At 55.3% G+C, this 19,133-nt stretch overlaps 1 protein-coding gene across 7 annotated transcripts in view; it reads right to left on the reverse strand.

Moving 5' to 3' along the window:
• Positions 1–19,133, reverse strand: part of KAZN (kazrin, periplakin interacting protein) — a 1,041,121-nt gene that overhangs the window by 50,883 nt on the left and 971,105 nt on the right. For all 7 annotated transcript variants that reach the window (XM_045999723.1, XM_045999727.1, XM_045999731.1 and 4 more), the window contains one exon: positions 1,839–1,975. In XM_045999723.1, coding sequence (XP_045855679.1) covers positions 1,839–1,975 — 137 coding nt within the window. The remainder of the gene's footprint in view (positions 1–1,838; positions 1,976–19,133) is intronic.

A 19,133-nucleotide genomic window follows, 5' to 3' on the forward strand; every position in this document is an offset into this window, starting at 1 on the left:
AACCCATATTCACGGACGCTGTGGGCAGGCACAAGCCTCCCAGAAATGCCTGCATCCACACGGGGCCTGAGAGCAGGGATGTGCCGTTCGGCGCGCGGGCACATACCTGGGTCCCAGAGGGCCAGCCCGCACACAGCAGCGGGCAACAGACACTGTTGCTACAAGACTGGGCACCCTCGGCTGCAGGGGGCTGACCGGGAAGACCACGGCACCACAGTGCCTGTGCCGGCTGCGAGCAGCCCCCCTTCTCAGTGCAGCCTGAGGGGCGGGGCAGGGGGGAGGGGATGGTCCCTTCCAGGACAGGGCACTGGCCTCTGCTCTCTGGGCTGAGGATGCCTGGGTTGGAGTCTTCACTGCGGGACACTGGCTGAGTTATTCCACCTCCCCAAACCTCGACCAAGCGCCTCATTTGTGAGACAGCGACAGTCCCACCTCCCAGGGTGACAATGCTCGGCAGAGGCGGCCACGCAAGCTACACAGCGACAGATGGCACGATCACCCCATCACAGGTGGAGCCATACTGGAAGGTTCTGGAAGCAATCCGCTCAGTGCAGGGAGGCATGCCACTGCTGGTTAGTTCTCCTTTCTCTGGGGAGCTGGGTTCAGGTGGGGTCAGGGCAACAGCGATAGGCACATGGATGGGGGGCTCTTACCCTGGGGCTGAGCTACATCCTGGGCATCTGCCCCCAGCACCGGGCCACAAGCCTGGATCACAGAAGGGCCCGGGACATGAATTGTGTGGAACTGAGTAACTGATGCTGACCTGTGGCCCTACGGCTGTCCTGAGCTGCAGCAGCTTCAACCCTACCCCCACTGCTAGCTGGACTTAGGGGGGACCCCCAGTTACCTGGACTTAAAAAAAGGGCATGGTCCAGGGGTGAAGTGGGTCTCCGTGGAAATTTCATTTTCCAGTAAGAGCACAATTACAAAAACAAATTTGACGAACCGTTGCCAAGACAGAAGCGTTTGCTGTTAAGCCCCAGGAAGGCCACAGTACCACCGAGATGCTCAGCACACCACCCACGGCTCATGGTCTGCCTTGGGTTGCTCCGTAAACAACAACATAAAAATAACTCGTTTGGCTAAACTCCTACTCACCCTGCAGAGCCCAACTCCTATGTCCCCTCCTCCGTGAAGCCTTCTAAGACTCTTTTCCTGCAGGCAGAATTTCCTGCTCTCTCACCAGGACTCCCAGGTCTCTCTGCACTCTCTTATTACGGTATTATTAATAAGACGCGTAGCTAATATTCACCGAGCCCTTACTATACGCCAGATGCCATGTGAACTGCTTTCCATTCATCACATCTCATCCAGTGCTCTTAACACCTCTATAAGGTCTGAGGCTCTCTGAAGGGAGGTGAGATGCCCTAGGGCACACACCTAAGGGGGCTGGGATCTGAACCCAGGCCAGCCGGAATCCAGAGTCCACACTGTCAGTGACTGGGCTGTCCTGTCCAGGCTTATCTGCCCCAGGAGGCCTGGGGGCCCCCCAGCTAGGGGCTATGCCCATTTCATCTCCATACCCAAGCCTGGCCCAGATACATCAGAGGCCTCCTCAGGTGAGCAGGGGACTCGGGCAGTGAGTGCGTGTTTGGGGATTAGAGAAGCCAGAGAAGGTATCCCGAAGGCAGTGGGAGGTGGGGTGCTGGTGTCTGTACAGGGCGGTAAGGGGGGAGGGGCCTGGTGTTTGGGTTGGGGGAGGGGAGGGAGCAGGGGGAGGGGAGAAGAGTTAAGGGAGAGGGAGGGGGAGGAAAGGGGAGCTGAGTGGGAGGGAGCAGGAGGAGGAGGGGAGGAGGGCTGAGGGAGAGGGAGCTGGTGTGGGGGAGGGGACGGCCCACCTTGCGGTGCTGCTCGTAGTTGCGGATGAAGTCGCGCAGCTGCTCCTCGCGGCTCTCCAGCGTGGCGTACAGCTGTTGCATCTGGCTTGCCAGGTCCGTCTTCTCGCCCTTCAGGCGCTTCCGGTCGGCCTTCATGGCTGCGGGGGCAGAGAGCGAGTCAGTGCCCGGGGCCCTCGCTGGCCGATGGTCCCAGAGGCCGAGAAGAGACCCAGCCGCTCCCCTCTTTTTAAGAGAAGAGAAAACGGGGTGCAGGAAGATGACGTTTCTCTCCCACGTGCTCCGGTCACTTCGTGGCATCCCCAGGACTCGAACCCACTGTTCCTGTTCTCACCTTTCCGTTTCACTGATCCAATCAGGGCGGCAAGGCCAGGCCTGAGCATCCCTCCCGGCCCTGAATGGAAGAGGGGTCTCCAGGCAGAGGGAGCTGGGGGCCTGGCGAGCATCTGCGTTGACTGCCCAGGAAGCTGATGGTGCCCCACTCCCTGCGGAAGGAGCCCCCATGGCCCACTTGGAGCCCCAGGACCATTCAGCCCAGTGCGACAATCCATCGTCTGGTTCAGTTCCTCTGCAGGAGAAGAACTTGATTAAAAATACCCAGCGAGCGGGGTGCCTTGGGGGCTCAGAGGGTTCAGCCTCTGCCTTCGACCCAGGTCGTGATCTCTGGGTCCCGGGATCGAGACCCGCATCAGACTCTGCTCAGCAGGGCGCCTGCTTCCTCCTCTCTCTCTGCCTGCTTCTCTGCCTACCTGCGATCTCTCTATCAAATAAATAAACAAAATCTTTAAAAAACCCCCCAAAACAAAAAAACACCCAGAGAGATACAACACCAAAAGTATTCACAGTGGAACGAAACACAGCGGCATCACACTCCATTGACAGGGGACACTGCTGAGCTCCCGGAGCCACCACCACAGAAGTGAAAAGACAATGCAGAGAATGGCAGAAAATACTTCCGAACCGTCTGGTAGGGGCCTTACGTGTTGAATATACAAAGAACTCTTAAAATCCAGTAATAAAAAGAGAACCCGAGTAAAAATCAGGCAAACCATTTGCACAGACATTTCTCCAAGAAGTGGTCGATAAGCACGTGAAATGAGCCTGACATCATTCGTTAACAGGGAAATGCAAACCAAAACCCCCACCAGATACCACTTCACACTCACCAGAATGGACAAAATAAACAAGATAGACTCAAGTGTTGACACGAATGTAGGGAACCTGGAACATCTCCCAAGCTGCTGCCGGGGACGAATGGAATGGGGCCGCCATCTTGGAAGAGAGCCTGACAGTTTCTCAAGCGATTCAAAGTCAAGTTGCCCTGTGATCCAGCAATCCCCTTCTACGCACACACCCAAGGGAAATGAAAGCACAAGTCCGCACAAACACACAAATGTACAGCGGCACAGGTCACAGAAGCCAAAAGTTGCGAAACTGCCCAAATGTCCATCAACTGATGAATGGGTTAAGAACAACAACACAGTGTGGTGTACAGTCATATAATGGAACATTATTTGGTAATAAAGAGAAGCACTGGGTGGCTCAGCGGGTTAAGCCTCTGCCTTCATCTCAGGTCATGATCTCAGAGTCCTGGGATCAAGCCCTGCATCAGGCTCTCTGCTCAGCAGGGAGCCTGCTTCCCCCTCTGCCTCTGCCTGTCTCTCTGCCTACTTGTGATCTCTGTGTCAAATAAATAAAATCTTAAAAAAAAAAAAAAAGCAGCACCACTTTATGCTGCACCATGGGTGAGCCCTGAAAACATGCTACATGAAAGGAGCCAGTCACATACTGTGTGATTCCACAGACTTTATGAACGGCCCACAGTAGGGATGACTAAGGAGTCAGGAAGTAGACTCCTGGTGGCCCAGGGCTGGGGGGTGGAGGCTGGCAGGGACACGTGGCTGGTGGGGTGGTGGCTGGAGGGCATGGGGTTTCTTCCTGACCTCATGAAAATGTCCCAATAGTGACTGGGGCAATGGACATACAATCTGTGACTAGACTAAAATCTACTGAACTGTACATTGTAAATGGGTGAATTGTATGATATGTGAATTATATCTTAACAAAGCTCTCTCTCTCTCTCTCTCACACACACACACACACACACACACACACACACATGCAGGGCCACGAGCTTCAAGCATCTGCCTGGCCGGCAGTGTGCCTTTTGCTGCCTGCAGACTCTCTCCTTGTGCCCGGGACACCCCTGCTCTTCAGTAAATGGTGCCGCTGAGTCCACGGTGGGCTCTGGCTCCAGGGTGGGCTTCAGTGCCTTTCCCCACAGGCCCCAGAACTCTGTTCTCTCCCTGGAGAGAACACTGAGGAAGGCTTTTGTGTGAGACGGCACAGAGTAGTTAGGTCATTTTCCTGAAGTCACACAGCCATGTCTGACTCCAAAGCCCACACAGCCGACCCTACACGACGCTGCCCTTACAGAATGTCCAAATGGGGTTCTGGCCCACAGCGAGCTGAGGGCCGTGATATGGGGCAGGCAATGGCCGTACCATCCCTCCTCATCCTGAACATCCACCCCACAAACGCAGCCTGCCAGGGGGAGAGTCGAGCCACCAGGTGTGACATAAGCACCAAGGACCCTGGGCTCCCGGCCTGGTGTTCGACAGAAGCTGATGTCCTTCTGGCCCTGAGGGGCCTCCTTCACCCTTTTGCCCTTTGCCTCCCTCCCTGCAGCCTGGGTAGAACAGGGCACAAGCAGGTCGGCTGGGGCCATGGGGACACCCAAGCAGTGGGGACCCTGAGTCTTGGGCAGGCCTTTACATTCTAGCTTTCAACTTGTCCCCCTGCAGCTGGACACGTCCTCTGTCCTCTTCATGGTAGCTTAGCTCAGGGGGGCCGGAATTCCAGGCTGCAGGGCTGTGACTCCACGGGACAGGGCCAGTGGAGGCCATGGAGCACTGGCTCATCTGCTGTGGCTCCTGTCAGGCAGGGGGTGGCCCCGGGGAGGGCTGGGAGGCAGGCAGGGCTGGGCTAGTTTTGGGCCCTGGACCCTAACACAGTGTGACTGCATCCCCGGTGAGCTTCACTTTAAGAGAACTCAACATCTAAAGACGTAAGTGGGTCAGAAGGACTCTCGCAGGAGAGCCCGGGCGCAGGTGTCACCGAGAACTTGGAAATTTCCATCTGCAGTCTGTCACTAGATCCTAGATCCTGGCCGCACTCCAGTGACAGAGGTGGGAGGTGGGTGGGTATTTTTTTTTTTTTTTAAAGATTTTATTTATTTATTTGACAGAGAGAGATCACAAGTAGGCAGAGAGGCAGGCAGAGAGAGTGAGAGGGAAACAGGCTCACTGCCATGCAGAGAGCCCGATGCGGGACTCGATCCCAGGACCCTGAGATCATGACCTGAGGTGGGTGGGTATTTTTATCATCCCATTTCATACGGGAGCAAACTGAGGCCACACAGCCAACAAATGGCAGAGCTGGCTCCAACCTGGCACCTCAATCAGGCGGGTTTCAGACTGTCGAGGGGAGTGGTTTTGAGGGATGGGGACTGCGCAGGGCGGGGGGCAGCTGATCTGAGCAAAGTCACCATGGGGGCTTCCAGGGGAGCCTCGGGTGGGACCCTCCATCAGGGGAGCAGCTGAGCAGGTAGGTGTCATGGACTCCCCCGGGGAGCACGCCTCTGCCCTTCAGCAGGCAGGGGAAGCCATGCCTCTGCCTTTTGGTTGGAAATTAATCCTCCTTGGGCTCTGATTTGTCTCCTTCATTTGCCTTCTCTGGACAAACACCCAAATTCCAGACTTTGCTCTTGGCAACGGGAGAAGGCTGCTGCCCCTTCCCTCCAAAGCACGGCCGGGCCTCCCTTCACTTTTGCCACATGGCCTTGGAGAGGGGCGACGTGGCAGCCTCTTGCTGGCCTCCATGAATTCCCACGGGTCCATCCCTGCAGCACCCGCGTGTGCAGCGGCACAAACCCCCATTCTGTCCTTCAGCGGAGCGGTGTGAGTGCGTGTGTCTGTGTGTGTGGGTGGCCTCAGTGGCGGGGCAGGAGACCATATCTCCCCCATCCGGCTGGGGGCTCCTGAGAGCAAGGGCTGGACTTCCGCCTTCAGACTGGTAACTCCTCCCTAAGAGGAAACGGAGCGCTCCCCGCAAACTGTTGACCAAGCCCCTTCTGTGTGCCGGGATCCATGCCTGCTGCTGTCGGGGGACAGGGATGAACGAGACACGGTCCTGCTCTTGGGTAGTCGACAGGGCGATGGAGAAGACAAACCCCTCCCTACACACGAGGATGACACTAGGCTCCACCCACCCTGGTCCTTACCAAGAGAACCCCAATTCTGTTTGTGCCCAGCTAAAACACTCAACATCCCAAACTCCCTTGCAGCTAGAAGGGGCATGTGTCCAATTTTGGCCACTAAGATGTACACAGGGGTCTTTGGGAAATCCCCCCTTTTCTTTTTCCTTTCATTTTTTTTTTTCTTTTTTTCTTGAGAGACGGTGCTGGAGCAGTGGGGGTAGGGAGGAGGGGGAAGAGGCAGAGGGAAAGAGAGAATTCCAAGTAGGGTTCACGTCCAGTGTGGAGCCCAATGTGGGGCTTGATCTCACGACCCCGAGATCATGACTTGAGCTGAACTCGAGTTGGACCTTAACCAACTGAGCCATCTAGGTGTCCCTCCCCTGTTTTCTTTTTCTTTCTTTTTCTTCTTTTTTAAAATTTTATTTATTTATCCAACAGAGAGAGAGTACGAGTAAGCAGAGTGGCAGGCAGAGAGAGAGAGAGAGAGAAGAGAGAGAGAAGCAGGCTCTCCGCTGAGCAGGGAGCCCGGCATGGGGCTCGATCCCAGGATCCTGGAATCATGACCTGAGCAGAAGGCAGCGGCTTAACCCACTGAGCCACCCAGTAGTCCCCCTCCCCCGTTTTCTTTTTAGTAAAAGATCATAGTAAAGTACACTAGCAGTAATTATTCCCTTTTGCCCTTTCAGTCTTCTTCCTACTGGGAACACAGACGTGATGTCCTGAGGCACAGCAGCCCTTTTGTGAATACAAGAATGAAGATACAAGCTGAGAATGGGAGCAGAAAGACGGACAGAAGGGGCTGGATCCCTGATGGCACATCTGGGCTGGGATTCCTTATAATAGGAGAAAATTAAACCCTGCTGTTTCTGGGATTTCCCTTTTCATCCCATTCATTTCCCATTTCATCCCATTTTATTCCTAATGGGCACATCAAGGTAGGCTGTGAGAAGTGCCTTCACCCCCACCATGCAAGTTTCTGCTCTACGGTTCCTTCACATGAGCTCTCCCTGGAAATTCTTGCTCTATGATTCTGGGCTGGACCCCACCAGGCTGAGCACTGAAAAAAAAACATGAAAAGCTGACTCTCTGGAAAGGAATGCTGAGTGAAGATCCCTTAAAGACGAAGATAAGGAACTTCCAGAACCACAGTGTAAACAAAGAAGCTGCTGCGTGATCTACCACAGCTTTTCAGAAGCACACACGTCCATAACCCGTCAAGAAAACTCCACGGAGATGGAGGACCCGGGAGCAGGCACCTGGGGGCCCCTGCATTGGCTTGAGGTGGGAATGTGTGTTTCTGCACCTCAACTGAGCCTGACTGCCCCCAAGTCTCCAGAAGCTGGGTGATCTGACACAGGGCTCCCTGATGGGCAGCACTGGCATTACAACTCAGCACGATGGGTCCCCTAGAAGTAATTTAAACTGCTAATTTACGCAGCTATGGAAAATATGCAGCAGGCTGCGTCCTTCCTCCGCTACACGTCTGCTTTTAGCTCTCCTACAAAACCCTATCCTGACGTTCTCCAAATGCTACTAAGGCAAGACGAGGTCTGCGAGGCATGAACCTCCCTCTCTCTAACCAGCCTCCTGACTCGGCCCAAAGATCCCCAGCTCTGTCCACCTTCTCAGCCACTCAGCTTCACCCAGGCGTGTCCCATTCCAGCGGCCAGGCCGCCGGAACCACTGCCATGGTGACGGGTGACGTCATGCCCAGCGGGCCCTCCCAGCGGAGGGAGACTGCTCAGCTCCTGGGAATGTGGGGACTCTGAGGGTGGGAAGGCAGGCACACAGTGGGAGGACTTATTTTTCTAATTCTCAGGAGGCCACATGCCTGCATGAGACACGGGGGGGGGCTGTGACCAGGGTCCTCACTGCGGGCCCACGAAGATGGGAGCTTCTCTGGGGAGGTCCCTCTTCTCAAGCTTTTGCGGTGGCCCTTTCCACAGCAGGCCACTTCCTCCTTTCCCGGCTCAGAGTGCTGCAGCCCCTCACAGACGTGGGGCAGGGGTGGGGGGGGTGCAGCGTGAGCCCCAGTTTAGCTTCTGCAAATGCACTTCTGGGAGGGCAAGGAGCAGAGAGCAAGGGGGTCTCTACAGTTCCCCCTCACTCCCCCCGTGGGGAAAGCAGACCCTCAGCTCCAACGCGCTGGTGAAGGGAGGTGTTGGCCCACATGCGAGGGAACCGGACAGGCTAATTTTTGGCTTTCGAGCCTCTGGGGGCTGGGCGCCCAGAGGGTAAGGGATTTTAGAGGGCACGTTCGAGCAGGAGAGGATTTCTGCTTACCCACCAAGGTGGTGCATGCACAGAGAACCTCACTGGGGAGTGAGGGACCAGGCTCCCCGGCTTCCCCTCTCTGAGTCTCAGCCCAAGCCCCCAGCATGAGTGTGCTCAACTCTGCGAACTTCCTCTGGCTTCTGAGGGTCCAGGAGGCATCACCTCTACCACTGACCCCCCAGAGATGCATCCATGGCCTGGACCAACGCCACACAGTGGGGCAGGATGGGTATCGGTGTAGAGTCTGAGGGTCTGGGCTCTGTCCCTGGCTCTGAGCCCCTGTGCAAGTCATTAGCTTCTCCCCCAAGCCTTGATTTCCTAGATGTTACAACTTCCGTGCACCGGGCACTGCTCTAAGCCCTGACGCGTTTTTGTCATTCAACTGTCGCAACCACCGTATGAATTCATTCCATGTTACAGGACGAGGAAGGAGGCATCCAGGGAGACGGAGGACCCTGCTCAGGTAGTGTGTGGCAGTATTCCCACTGGCCCCAGCACCCATTCACCTTTCCTCCCACTCTGCTGCTCTGCGGCTTCCAAAACCACCCAGCCCCCCAACCAACCTCCTGAGTCCCGTTGGCCTCATCTGCTGCTTGGGAACTTGTGTGTGTGTGTGTGTGTGTGTGTGTGTGTGTGTGTGTTGGGTGTGGGGGAGGAGCACCTGCCTTCTGGAGGAGGAAATTGAGGTTCAAAGGGTTAACTTCCTCACCAAGACCTTCATGGCTCTAGGATAGGACCCTGGACTTGCATCCCTGACATGTGACCTTGAACCCCTCACACTCCTTCCCCACCCTATTGTGCATCGATCCACAAAACCACCGGAGATCCAAAAATCCACACCAGTTTCTCCTGCTACCCGGTGCTGTTTCTGCAGCTGTCTAACGGTCCCAAGGGGGCCTTCGGAGGTTTCCATTAAAGGCAGCGTGACATTCTTGTGCGCACCCCATGACTGCTCCGTGGCTGCCGGAAGGAGGGAACACGCATGCGTGCAAGTCGGCAGCTCTTAAGGAATCCCACCCCACCCCCACCCCTGGCCCTGTCACCCCATGGCTTGTAGGATCCTCAGCCAGCCCAAGACACAGTCTCATTCCATGCCGTCAGACTTCCCATTAGTCTGACCTCAGGAGACGGCAGGCCTGGTTCTGGATGGTCCCAAACCAGGAGACTGTAGGAAAATTTCTGGCCTGGTGAACTCCTCTGGACAAAAGGGCTCTGAGGTGGGGAGGGGTGGTGGAGGGCAGGGGCAGGTAGACCTCGGCCCATGCAGGACCGTCCCAGCCACTGCCAGCGGTGGGGGTGCGGGCTGTCTTTCCCCTTCACCATTCTCCTCCGGCTGAGCCTTTGGCATCCACGGAGTCTGGGAAAGGAGGGGTGGGCAGACAGGAGCCAGAAGAGCCTAGCAAACCACTCTGAAGAAACACCCACCAAAATGCTCTTCCAAACAGGTCACGGGCATAAAAGCCGCAGCTTGGGGAATATCATCAATGGTATTGTGACGGCGCGGTGTGGTGAGAGGTGGGAGTTATGCTCGTGGGGGGCACAGCACAGTGAGACTTGTTGAATCACTACTTCGTACACCTGAAACTACTGGACCATCAGCTATACCCAGATTAGAAAAATAACTAAAAAATTCAAAAATAAAAGCTCTGGGGCGCCTGGGTGGCTCAGTGGATTAAGCCGCTGCCTTCGGCTCAGGTCATGATCTCAGGGTCCTGGGATCGAGTCCCGCATCGGGCTCTCTGCTCCACAGGGAGCCTGCTTCCTCCTCTCTCTCTGCCTGCCTCTCTGCCTACTTGTGATCTCTGTCTGTCAAATAAATAAATAAAATCTTAAAAAAAAAAAAAAAATAAAAGCTCTTTCAGCTCAACTTCCCTTTACAGAGGGGGAAGTGGAGGCCCAGAGAGGGAGAGAGGATGGCCAGTATCACAGAGCGAGCAGCACAGGTCTCCTGATTCTTAGGCCAACGTGGTTGTGTGAAAAGCTCAGCTCTGGAGTCCTTAGCTAAACCTGTTTCTGCATCTGTAGAATGAGGACTGGAAATGCACTCACTCCTGCTGGATACAGAATGGTCTGCGGTGTCCAGGGTGAACGGTGTGGACTATGAGCACGTGGGGAGAACCCCGGAACGACACAGCTTCAGGGGGCGACTGGGTGGTGCCGTCGGTGAAGCGTCTGACTCTTGATTTGGGCTCAGGTCATGATCTCAGAGTTGTGAGATCGAGCCCCGCCTTCTCTCTCCTTCTGCCTGCCCGCCCTCCCCACCCCACACTCTCTCTCCAAAATAAAAACAAAAAAGAAAAAAAAAGACACAGTTTCAGATTCACAGAGCAGAGCCCTGGATTCCAGTCCAGTCCTGCAGGTGACTTAGTCTGGGCGTTCTCTTCGCTGTTAAGTGGAGGGTGGTAACCTCTACCTTGTGAGGCTCTACGTGACATGACCCAGCGTCTGAATACAGCAGGTGCTCATCAAACGTTAGCATCTCCTCCCGTCTCCCAGTTCCCCATCGCTCCCATGCCCCAGGAGGCCTTAAAAAACACTGGATGACTTGACCAACAGCCTGGATTCTGGGAAAAGCGCCCAGAGAAGAGGCCCGGGGCAGGGAGATGCAAGGGCCCAGAGCAGGGAAGCAGGTGAAGGGTCCACACTGTTATGGCCCCGGGACGGGCAGAGCCAGGTTTACTTTTGTTCTTCTGTTCGCAAGCGGAGCAAGGCGAGTTCAGAACAGGTACGGAAGAGACGCGGTCTCTTCCCTGTCAGGTGGCACTTGGGGAAGTGTGTGTCTGACCCAACCACACCTGCTCAGCCAGGCCTGCTCAGACATGCCCTTGGCCGTGTGACCTGGGTTCTGACCTGGGGTGGCTCTGTTTCTCATGAAGAGAAACTTCCGTTTTCTTCTCACCAACAGGAGAAGTGGATTAACTGTCCAGCTCAGCCAATGAGTGGTAGCATTGGCACTGGACGCCAGGACTCTGATATTCAGGTCCATGATCTTTCCAGAATCCTGAAGCTTCTCTCTCCAAGTGCAGCCTAGAGTTTGGCAGCATGACCTTCGCAACCTCCTGCCTGGAGTAGGAAGGGTAAATGGATACATCTGAATACAGTCCCAATTTCCATACTATGACCGTGCAGACATGACTAATCAACCATGCTCTGTAGGAACCTGGGTTGATTGGAGATGTCTGCTACGGCACAGGAGGGAAAATCAGATTTGCTCTGCCTTGGATGGGATTGATCAGAGATAAGTGAACAGAGCTGGCAAGTTTGACAACAGCTGGGCGAGCTTTGTCTGGGCAACACTGTGCCAATACCAATGCACCCTATGGAATCAAAGTCAACTCCACTTAACCAAAAGAGAGAAGCAGTCCTCTCAGCTGGCAGGAAACCAGTCCATTCACATCTGAAACAGCGGCAAATAAACTCCTATTTGCACACCCCAAGATGAGAGAGCATAATCTTCCCTCCATTTGGTCCAAGATAAATGAAGGTTCCTGGGTCTACGTACAGATTTTTACTCCCAGCCGTGATTGGCAATAGAAAAGTCCTTGGGGGCAGGGATCTGGCCTGCCTTGCTCACCATTGTGTCCCCAGCATTAGGACAGGGCCTGGCACATAGTAAGTGCTCAGTAAATAGCAACCAACTGACTCTTGAGTGACAAAAAGGTGGACATCCCGGGGGACCATGGGGACCTGCTCCACGGCCATCTCTGAGCAGCATCCAATATATTCCTGCATCCTGGGGGCAGGGATAATTCTGCTTTCCTTTGCACGCCTCCCCCTGCCTTCCCTGGGTTTGACAGCAGGCTGATTTCCCTTGTGCCTCCTGACAGGCCTGCTGAGCCATGGTGCCCTCAGGGCTAATTGCAAAAAGGCTATAGCTCTCGCCAAACTGCCTTGGGCTCCCTGCTCTCTGTCCACGGCCACTTCACATTGCTCTGGTCACACCCCATACAGGACACAAGGAGACTCAAGTAGACCACAGCTTTGGCTGACCCAGAGCACCAGAGTATCAGAGCTGGGGACGGACCCCAGACACCATGCTTCCAGCACAGGCAAGACCCAGGGTCTAGGAGCGAGGGGATCTGCTTCTCCCATGGGGCTCCCCTGATTTCAGCCTGGCCACAGCTGCGCCTTCCTTCACCTCAAGGAGGCCACCTAGGTCAGGAGGTGTGGGAAACTGAGGCCACCCCTTTATTATAAGAGCCTGCTCTGACTACCCACATTCCCTGCCCCTGCTCCATGCCTTCCCCTGGATCTTCCCCAGTGTCTCATAAACGTGCAATTCCGTCTCCCATCTTTCACAGAAAACTGAGCCAATGTCGCACTCCAGCTCTCACTCCATTACTTTTTCCTTCTGGGGCAAAAGCTCTTAAAAAGGGTTGTGCACCATTGTGCCTCATTTCTCTCCTCCCACCCACCCTGGGACCCCTTGGACTTGTCCCCTACTTGTTCTTCTCAAGGTCACTATAACCTCGGTGCTGTGAACCCCACAGGCCCGACTGTCACACTCTTACCAGTACAGGTGATGCCTTCGTGTGCCCTCCCAGCCCCCTCCTCCTGGTTTCTTCTCTCGTCTCTGGCTGTTCCATCGGGGTCTCTGCTGATCTCTGAGGAGGGGTCTCTAGGTCTGAGAAACCTGCCCTTCTTTTCCACCGTTTCCTGGTGGCTCGTCCGGCCTCCTAGCTTTAGCTACAGCCCTGCGCTGGCCATCCCAGTGGGCTGTCTCCGGCCCGGCCCTCCGCCCTGCACCCCGCTCAGAGCCCAGAGCCTCCCCACACCTCCGACGGGGGTCCAACAGCACCTCCAACTCAGCACGTCCAAGAGGGAGACCCAACCAGACCCCGACCCCTTGCTCCATCCGGTCCCCTCAAACCCAATGCACCGTGGCTTTGTCTTCCAGTTCCTCGGGCCCCGAACTCCAGAATCTTCCTTAACTCTACTTCTCTCAGGCCCCACCCCCAATTCCTCAACAAGTCACGTCAGCTCTGCCTTCAACACGTGACCAGAATCTGGCCACTTCTCGCCACTCCTCAGTCACCACCCCGGTCCTGTTGCCACCATCCTGTGTGTGTGTCATGCAGTGGCCTCCTGAGCCGGTCCCACAACCCTTCGGGCTCTGCCAGCTCAGCAGGGCGCGGTCCCCTCGGATGCAAATCAGATCATGACTGTCCCGCTCCTCTCCAGTGGCTGCCATCTCAAGGGCGAGCGCAGAGTCCCTAGAATGGTCTAGAAGAGACCTGCGTTTGTCATCCCCGCCCCCTGCCTCTCTGACTTCCTCCCACCTGCATCCCACTGCTGCCCCCTGGCTCCTCCTGGTTCATGCAGATACGCTCCTTCCTCAGAATCCCCTGAACGTCCTCCTGCCCCTGTGGTCCGCCCCCTCCCAGGTCCTTCCTCAAATGTCACTTTCTCAGCGACACTGTCCCTGGACCCCCACTCTGTCCATTCTCCTTGGAGCTCCCCACCATCTAACACCACGTGTTCTGTGTGTATCGGGGAGAACAGTCACGTAAGCACGCCTGCCTTTCTGAGAGGGCTTCCCAGCCTTCTCTCCCTGTCAGAATCCGATGAAGCTTCTTCCTGGGTTTCCACAGTCCAGAGCCCACACCTCTGTCTGGGGTCTGGATGCCTGGCGCTACCTCAGCTCAGCCCTTCGGGAACCTGCACCAGGCTGTCAGCTCAGGGCCGCCCAGCTTTCTAGACCAGCCTAGAGTTCTCCCGAAGGCAGGGCCTGGGCCCCATCTGACCACGTTTCCAGTAGCCGGGATAAGGGATGGCCCACACAGATGAAGAAAGTGGGGGATAAGGTACTTGGGGGCTTCAAAAGGGTGACGAAGGCACCCAAGTTCTCAAGCTACCCCCCTTCCTGGGTTCTCTAGTTTCGGGGCTCAAGAGAGGACCACAGTTCCCAGGGCAGAGCACGCAGCCACACACAGGGCCCTGCTAGGACTCATCGTGAGAGCGTAAGCGCAGGTGCAGACCTAGAGGGTATACCGGCCAGCGGGAGCAACCACTCCAGTTCTGAATGGGGCCCGGCATTGCCACACCATCCAACTTTTCCAGAGGATTCCAAACTCTACCTTGTCATAATTTTTATGCCTTATAAACATCTCTTTATTTTTTAATATTGGCAATTAATCGTAATACCCAACCATGACTGTGGGCCTCGTGTGGGTGCTTGACCACTGCCACCATCTACAGAAGGGGCACCCCAGGAGATGAGGACCCCCCTGCAGCTCCACGGGGTGAGACCAGGGACAACGGCAGCAGGGACCAGGCTCTGTAGGCAGAAACCTGGCTTTGATGCCCAGCTCCATTATTCACTAGCTGTGTGACTTTGGGTAAGTTCCTTAACCTCTCTGTGCATTTCCCCTCCTGCAGAAAGCGGGGATAATAGTTTCTACCTCATTCTACTGCACTGGCCGGCAGAGGAGAGCAGAAGCTCTGGGTACAGCCCTGACTGCTCGGCTGGGTCTGCCATTCCGACTGACAACCCAACAGCCGCCTCAGAGCTGACGGGGTGGTCTCGGGAGGGAACGGACACCCTGTCAGGGAGCCGGAGTAGCGCCCTCAAGACCACTGGCTGGAATGCTGTCTGGGAGCCTGGGCAGGGTGGTCATGGGAAGAAGGGTGCATGGCCTTTATCCGTCTCAAGAGTCTGTCTCAGGCTCAGACAGCTGGGGCTCCCGGCGGGAAAACCTTAGATAGGCCAGGCCCCAGGAGGGAAGGAGACACCTGCAAGAGTAGAGTCAGAGGTGCCATAGGGGCCGGCGGCTGGGGGCGGGGAGAGAGAGGGGAGGTCCATCACCGCCACCCATCCCTCAGCTCCGGAATGCTCAGAGCTCACCTGGAAGCCCAGAGGATGGTGGGGCGCAGGGAGCCGGCCCCCCACTTCCTGCCGAGGGAAATGGGAGGGCTGAGGCAGGGAGGGGGTGGTGTTTGTTTTCCAACCTCCAAAGGCGAGTCCAGGAAATGTCCTCCTTCCTCCGAATCACCACTAAAAATAGTGCCGAGGGATGGGCCCGGAACACTGACATTCCCTAGACCCAGGAGCAGGGAGGGAGCAGAGATTTCTGGAAATGCAGCAGGAGCCGTGGCTCTCATGCCCCACATGAGGACTATTTTTAAACAGTTCACGTCGGTGTGTGAGGTCATTCTCAGGTAAGACAACAGCCCGGAGAGGAGGAGGAAGCATGTGGTGCAGAACGGCCACCAGACAGGGTGGCAAGCCGGCATGCTGTGTGGCCTTGGGGACTCACACACCCTCTCTGGGCTTTGGTGTCATACTCTCAGGATGGTCCATCAAGGCCTCTGGAACCCCCAGGAGGCTACCCTCGGAGCCTAGTGTTTTGGGAACGGGTCTCACCCGGCTTCTCTCCAACAGACATGCAGCAGAGCTATTCAGGGTCAAATGCAGGTGGGAAGCTGGTGGCTATGGTCAGCCTCTTCCTCAGCACGTTTAGGAGAGGCGCCGTAGACTTCTCCAGAACGTGGATCCTGGAGCCAGGCTGTCTGGGTGTAAACCCAGTTTTGCTACTCATTAGAGGTGTGGCCTGGAGCAGGTCCTATCGTCCTGGTTTTTCACATCTGTACAAGAGGGTTAAAAACAGCCCCTCCCAACACACATGTCCGACAAGCACACGTCCGAGCTCCCCAAGGACCTGCACTAGAAAATTCACAACGGCACCCTCTGTAAAAGCTCCAGACTGGAAACCACGTGACCAGTCTTTGGCAGGCGGGCCGCACCCATCAGGGTCCCTTGGGGAGGTGGACAGCTCACCCTCATGAGAACCAGCGGATGACAACGGCCACACACAACACGATGACCGAAAAGCCCGACGTGAGAGCCTGTACGCCATGTAACTCCCTGGATGGCACGGAGAGAAGGCAAAATGAATATGCATGGTGACACGTCAGGGACCGCTTTTAGGAAGCTACTGATGGACGACTTCCGGATCTGGGTGCTGCCGTCATACACGTGTGTTCAGTCTGTGACACTTGGCCGAGCTGTGAACTTGGACTTTTCTCTACATACGTATCACTTTAAGAAAACACTTTAGAAACGGCGTCTACCTCCTCGGGCTGGTTTTCTGCATCTGTCACACTTGGAACGGTGTCCAATGTAGGGGGGGACACTCGGTAAATATCAGCTCTGATCCCCTGGGGGGTAGGTGGCCCCCATGCCAGCAGGGGACACCGCACGAGATGGGCGGGTCCAGGTGTGGGCAAGGGGAGCAGCCGCCTTACCGTGAATCCCGCAGCACCCTTGGGGCTGGGGAAGGAACATGAATGTGGGGTGGTCTCGGATTCAAAGTCCAGCTCCGTCCTGCACAGGCCAAGGCGGTGCCTTCCATGTGGCCACGGGCAGAGGACTGAGGCAGAGACTTCCATGAAGGTGCCCGGATCGGGCTCGAGTGAGGAAGGTCCATGTGGGGCTGTGATGAACGCCATGATCCCAAGAGTAACAGTGGGTAATACTTCCTGCGTGTTTTTCTAGGGATCGGGGATTGCTCTGCCTTACAAGTTGTCACTTCATTCTCCCTTACAGCAGTCCTGTGAGGCAGTTACCACCAGCGATCCCAGAGGGCAAGTAAGGAAACTGACGCAGGCTGGTTTGGCTGACAACCAGCTGGTAAGTGGTAGAGGCAGGATCGGGCCCAGGTCCTCTGGCTCTGAGTCCCTGCCCCTGAGTGTGTCCAGGAGGGCAATGCCTGGGGCGGCAATGGCCGGCACGGATGCTGACCTTGGCTGTGGGAGGACTGGAGCCTGGTGGCCCCATCCCAGGAGACCTCCCCTTTCTCTCTCCTGCAAACCTCAGGCCTCCGTCCTCTCCGGGGGCAAGGGGGCTATTTGGGTCACCTCACAGACCCAGGGCAGCCACTGGGAAAACACGAGTCACAGTCACAGCAGGACATTGGCTCTTTCCATGCCTCTCCCCAGCTGGGTACTGCTGGGAAGCCACGGAACCTCTCGGAGACTCCGTGTTCTCTGGGCCACAGGTATATTAAAAGCCTGCCGACCTTATCATCTGGGATGGTCTGAGGGTGACTTCATAATCCCCAGGGACCTTCAAAGGGACAAAACAGCTGCCACCATGAGGGATGATGGCTGGGGGCCGGCAGGTGCCCACCTGTGCCGTCTGGGGGCATACATCTGTCTATTTCTGCCATGAAGTGTTAACCAGCCACGTGGCCACGGATCTGGGCCACCTCCTCAGATCAGCTTTTGCAGCCACAAAATGCATTCTGGATCTCATTCACCTGCCTCCTGGGAGCCCCTCTGCAACGGCCTTCTAGGTTGGCAGAGTTAGAAAGGGGTGCTTTTTAGTCGACTCCCTAACGCCTTGGCAGCAGGAATGCTGTTTTTTGGTTTTTGTTTTTTTTAAGCTTTGCTGTCGTGTCTCTCAACTACCCCCCCTCTAGGAGGAACGTGACTGCAGCGGACAGAGGTGCGGTAGCAAGAAATCACAAGAACAAATTTCGTCCTCTCTAACCTTCGACCCCTGCTTCCAAGGTGCAGCCGGAGACGGGGACCCTGCAGTCCCAGTCTGGCAAGTCCCCGCAATGACAGGTTCTTGCCACCAGCCTGGCCAGGGCCCCAGGCTACCTGACACCACCCCTTTGTTGGCGGGGCCCACGAGTTTTATGTCAAGACAGGAAGTCTACTGTAATTAAGACCTCTATAAAATATTCAGACCGCCATGCCCAGATATATTAATGATTATATATTTAAATGTTAATGAGTGTAATTAGATGAAAGATTAGCCAAGCCTGTCACTAAATATACATTACGGACTGATAAACTCTCGCGCTGTAAAATTCTACATGTGAACAGACAGAAGCACGTGGCCTTCTCAGGTGGACTTTGTCTTATTGAGAAAAAGCTCAACAGGTCGCCCAGAAAAGGGAGAAGAGTTAGGTTGCTCGGCAAGAAGCAGGGGGGTCAGAGGGCAGGACCCTAAGGACTCCACAGGGCTCTTGGAAATTGTGAAGATCAGACGGGTAAGTAAATGTGGAAATTTGCATGCCTCCATGGATGGAGAACTCACTATTCTTAGGAGCAGCTGGTTTCAGTTCTAAATGATCCCATCTCAGAGGTTTAATAAAAATGGTTTATTGGAGTGACAGTGGGCTCTCCCCCAGAATACAGATAGTTTAATTCAACCACACAAAACGAATGAGATCACAGTATCTGCAAGTATTTTTTTTTTTCTTTTAAAGATTTACTTATTTATTTATTTGCGAGCAAGAGTATAAGAGAGAACACGAGAGGAGACAGGTCAGAGGGAGAAACAGACACCCTACCAAGCAGGGAGCCTGATATGGGACTCGATCCCGGGACTCCAGGAACATGACCTGAGCTGAAGGCAGTTGCTTAACCAGTTGAGCCACCCAGGCACCCTGCAAATATTGTTTTAAAACAACCTATCATCCTGTGGGTCAAGAATGAGGAGAGCAGGACTCTACTACAGCCTTATTAATAGAAAGCCTTGTATTTGTTTACTCAGCAAAATCTTCCTATGGGCTGACTGTGTGCTGGGCACTAGGCCAGCTGCTGGGAGCCTCGGTCAGCCAGACAGATAACCCGTCTCTGTTCTTGTGGAGACTGTGTTGGACCAAAGACATACAGGACAAATTAATTATTTAAATATACCCTGATAGGTACCTCGTTGGCGCAGTAGGTAGCGCGTCAGTCTCATAAATATATGCTGAGGTCAGGGTGTGCAGGAAACAGCCAGGAATTCCTGGGGAGCTCTGCTGTGGGTGGTG

This window comes from Meles meles, chromosome 1 (genome assembly GCF_922984935.1).
Source record: "Meles meles chromosome 1, mMelMel3.1 paternal haplotype, whole genome shotgun sequence".
In the NCBI taxonomy this organism is placed as follows: domain Eukaryota; kingdom Metazoa; phylum Chordata; class Mammalia; order Carnivora; family Mustelidae; genus Meles; species Meles meles.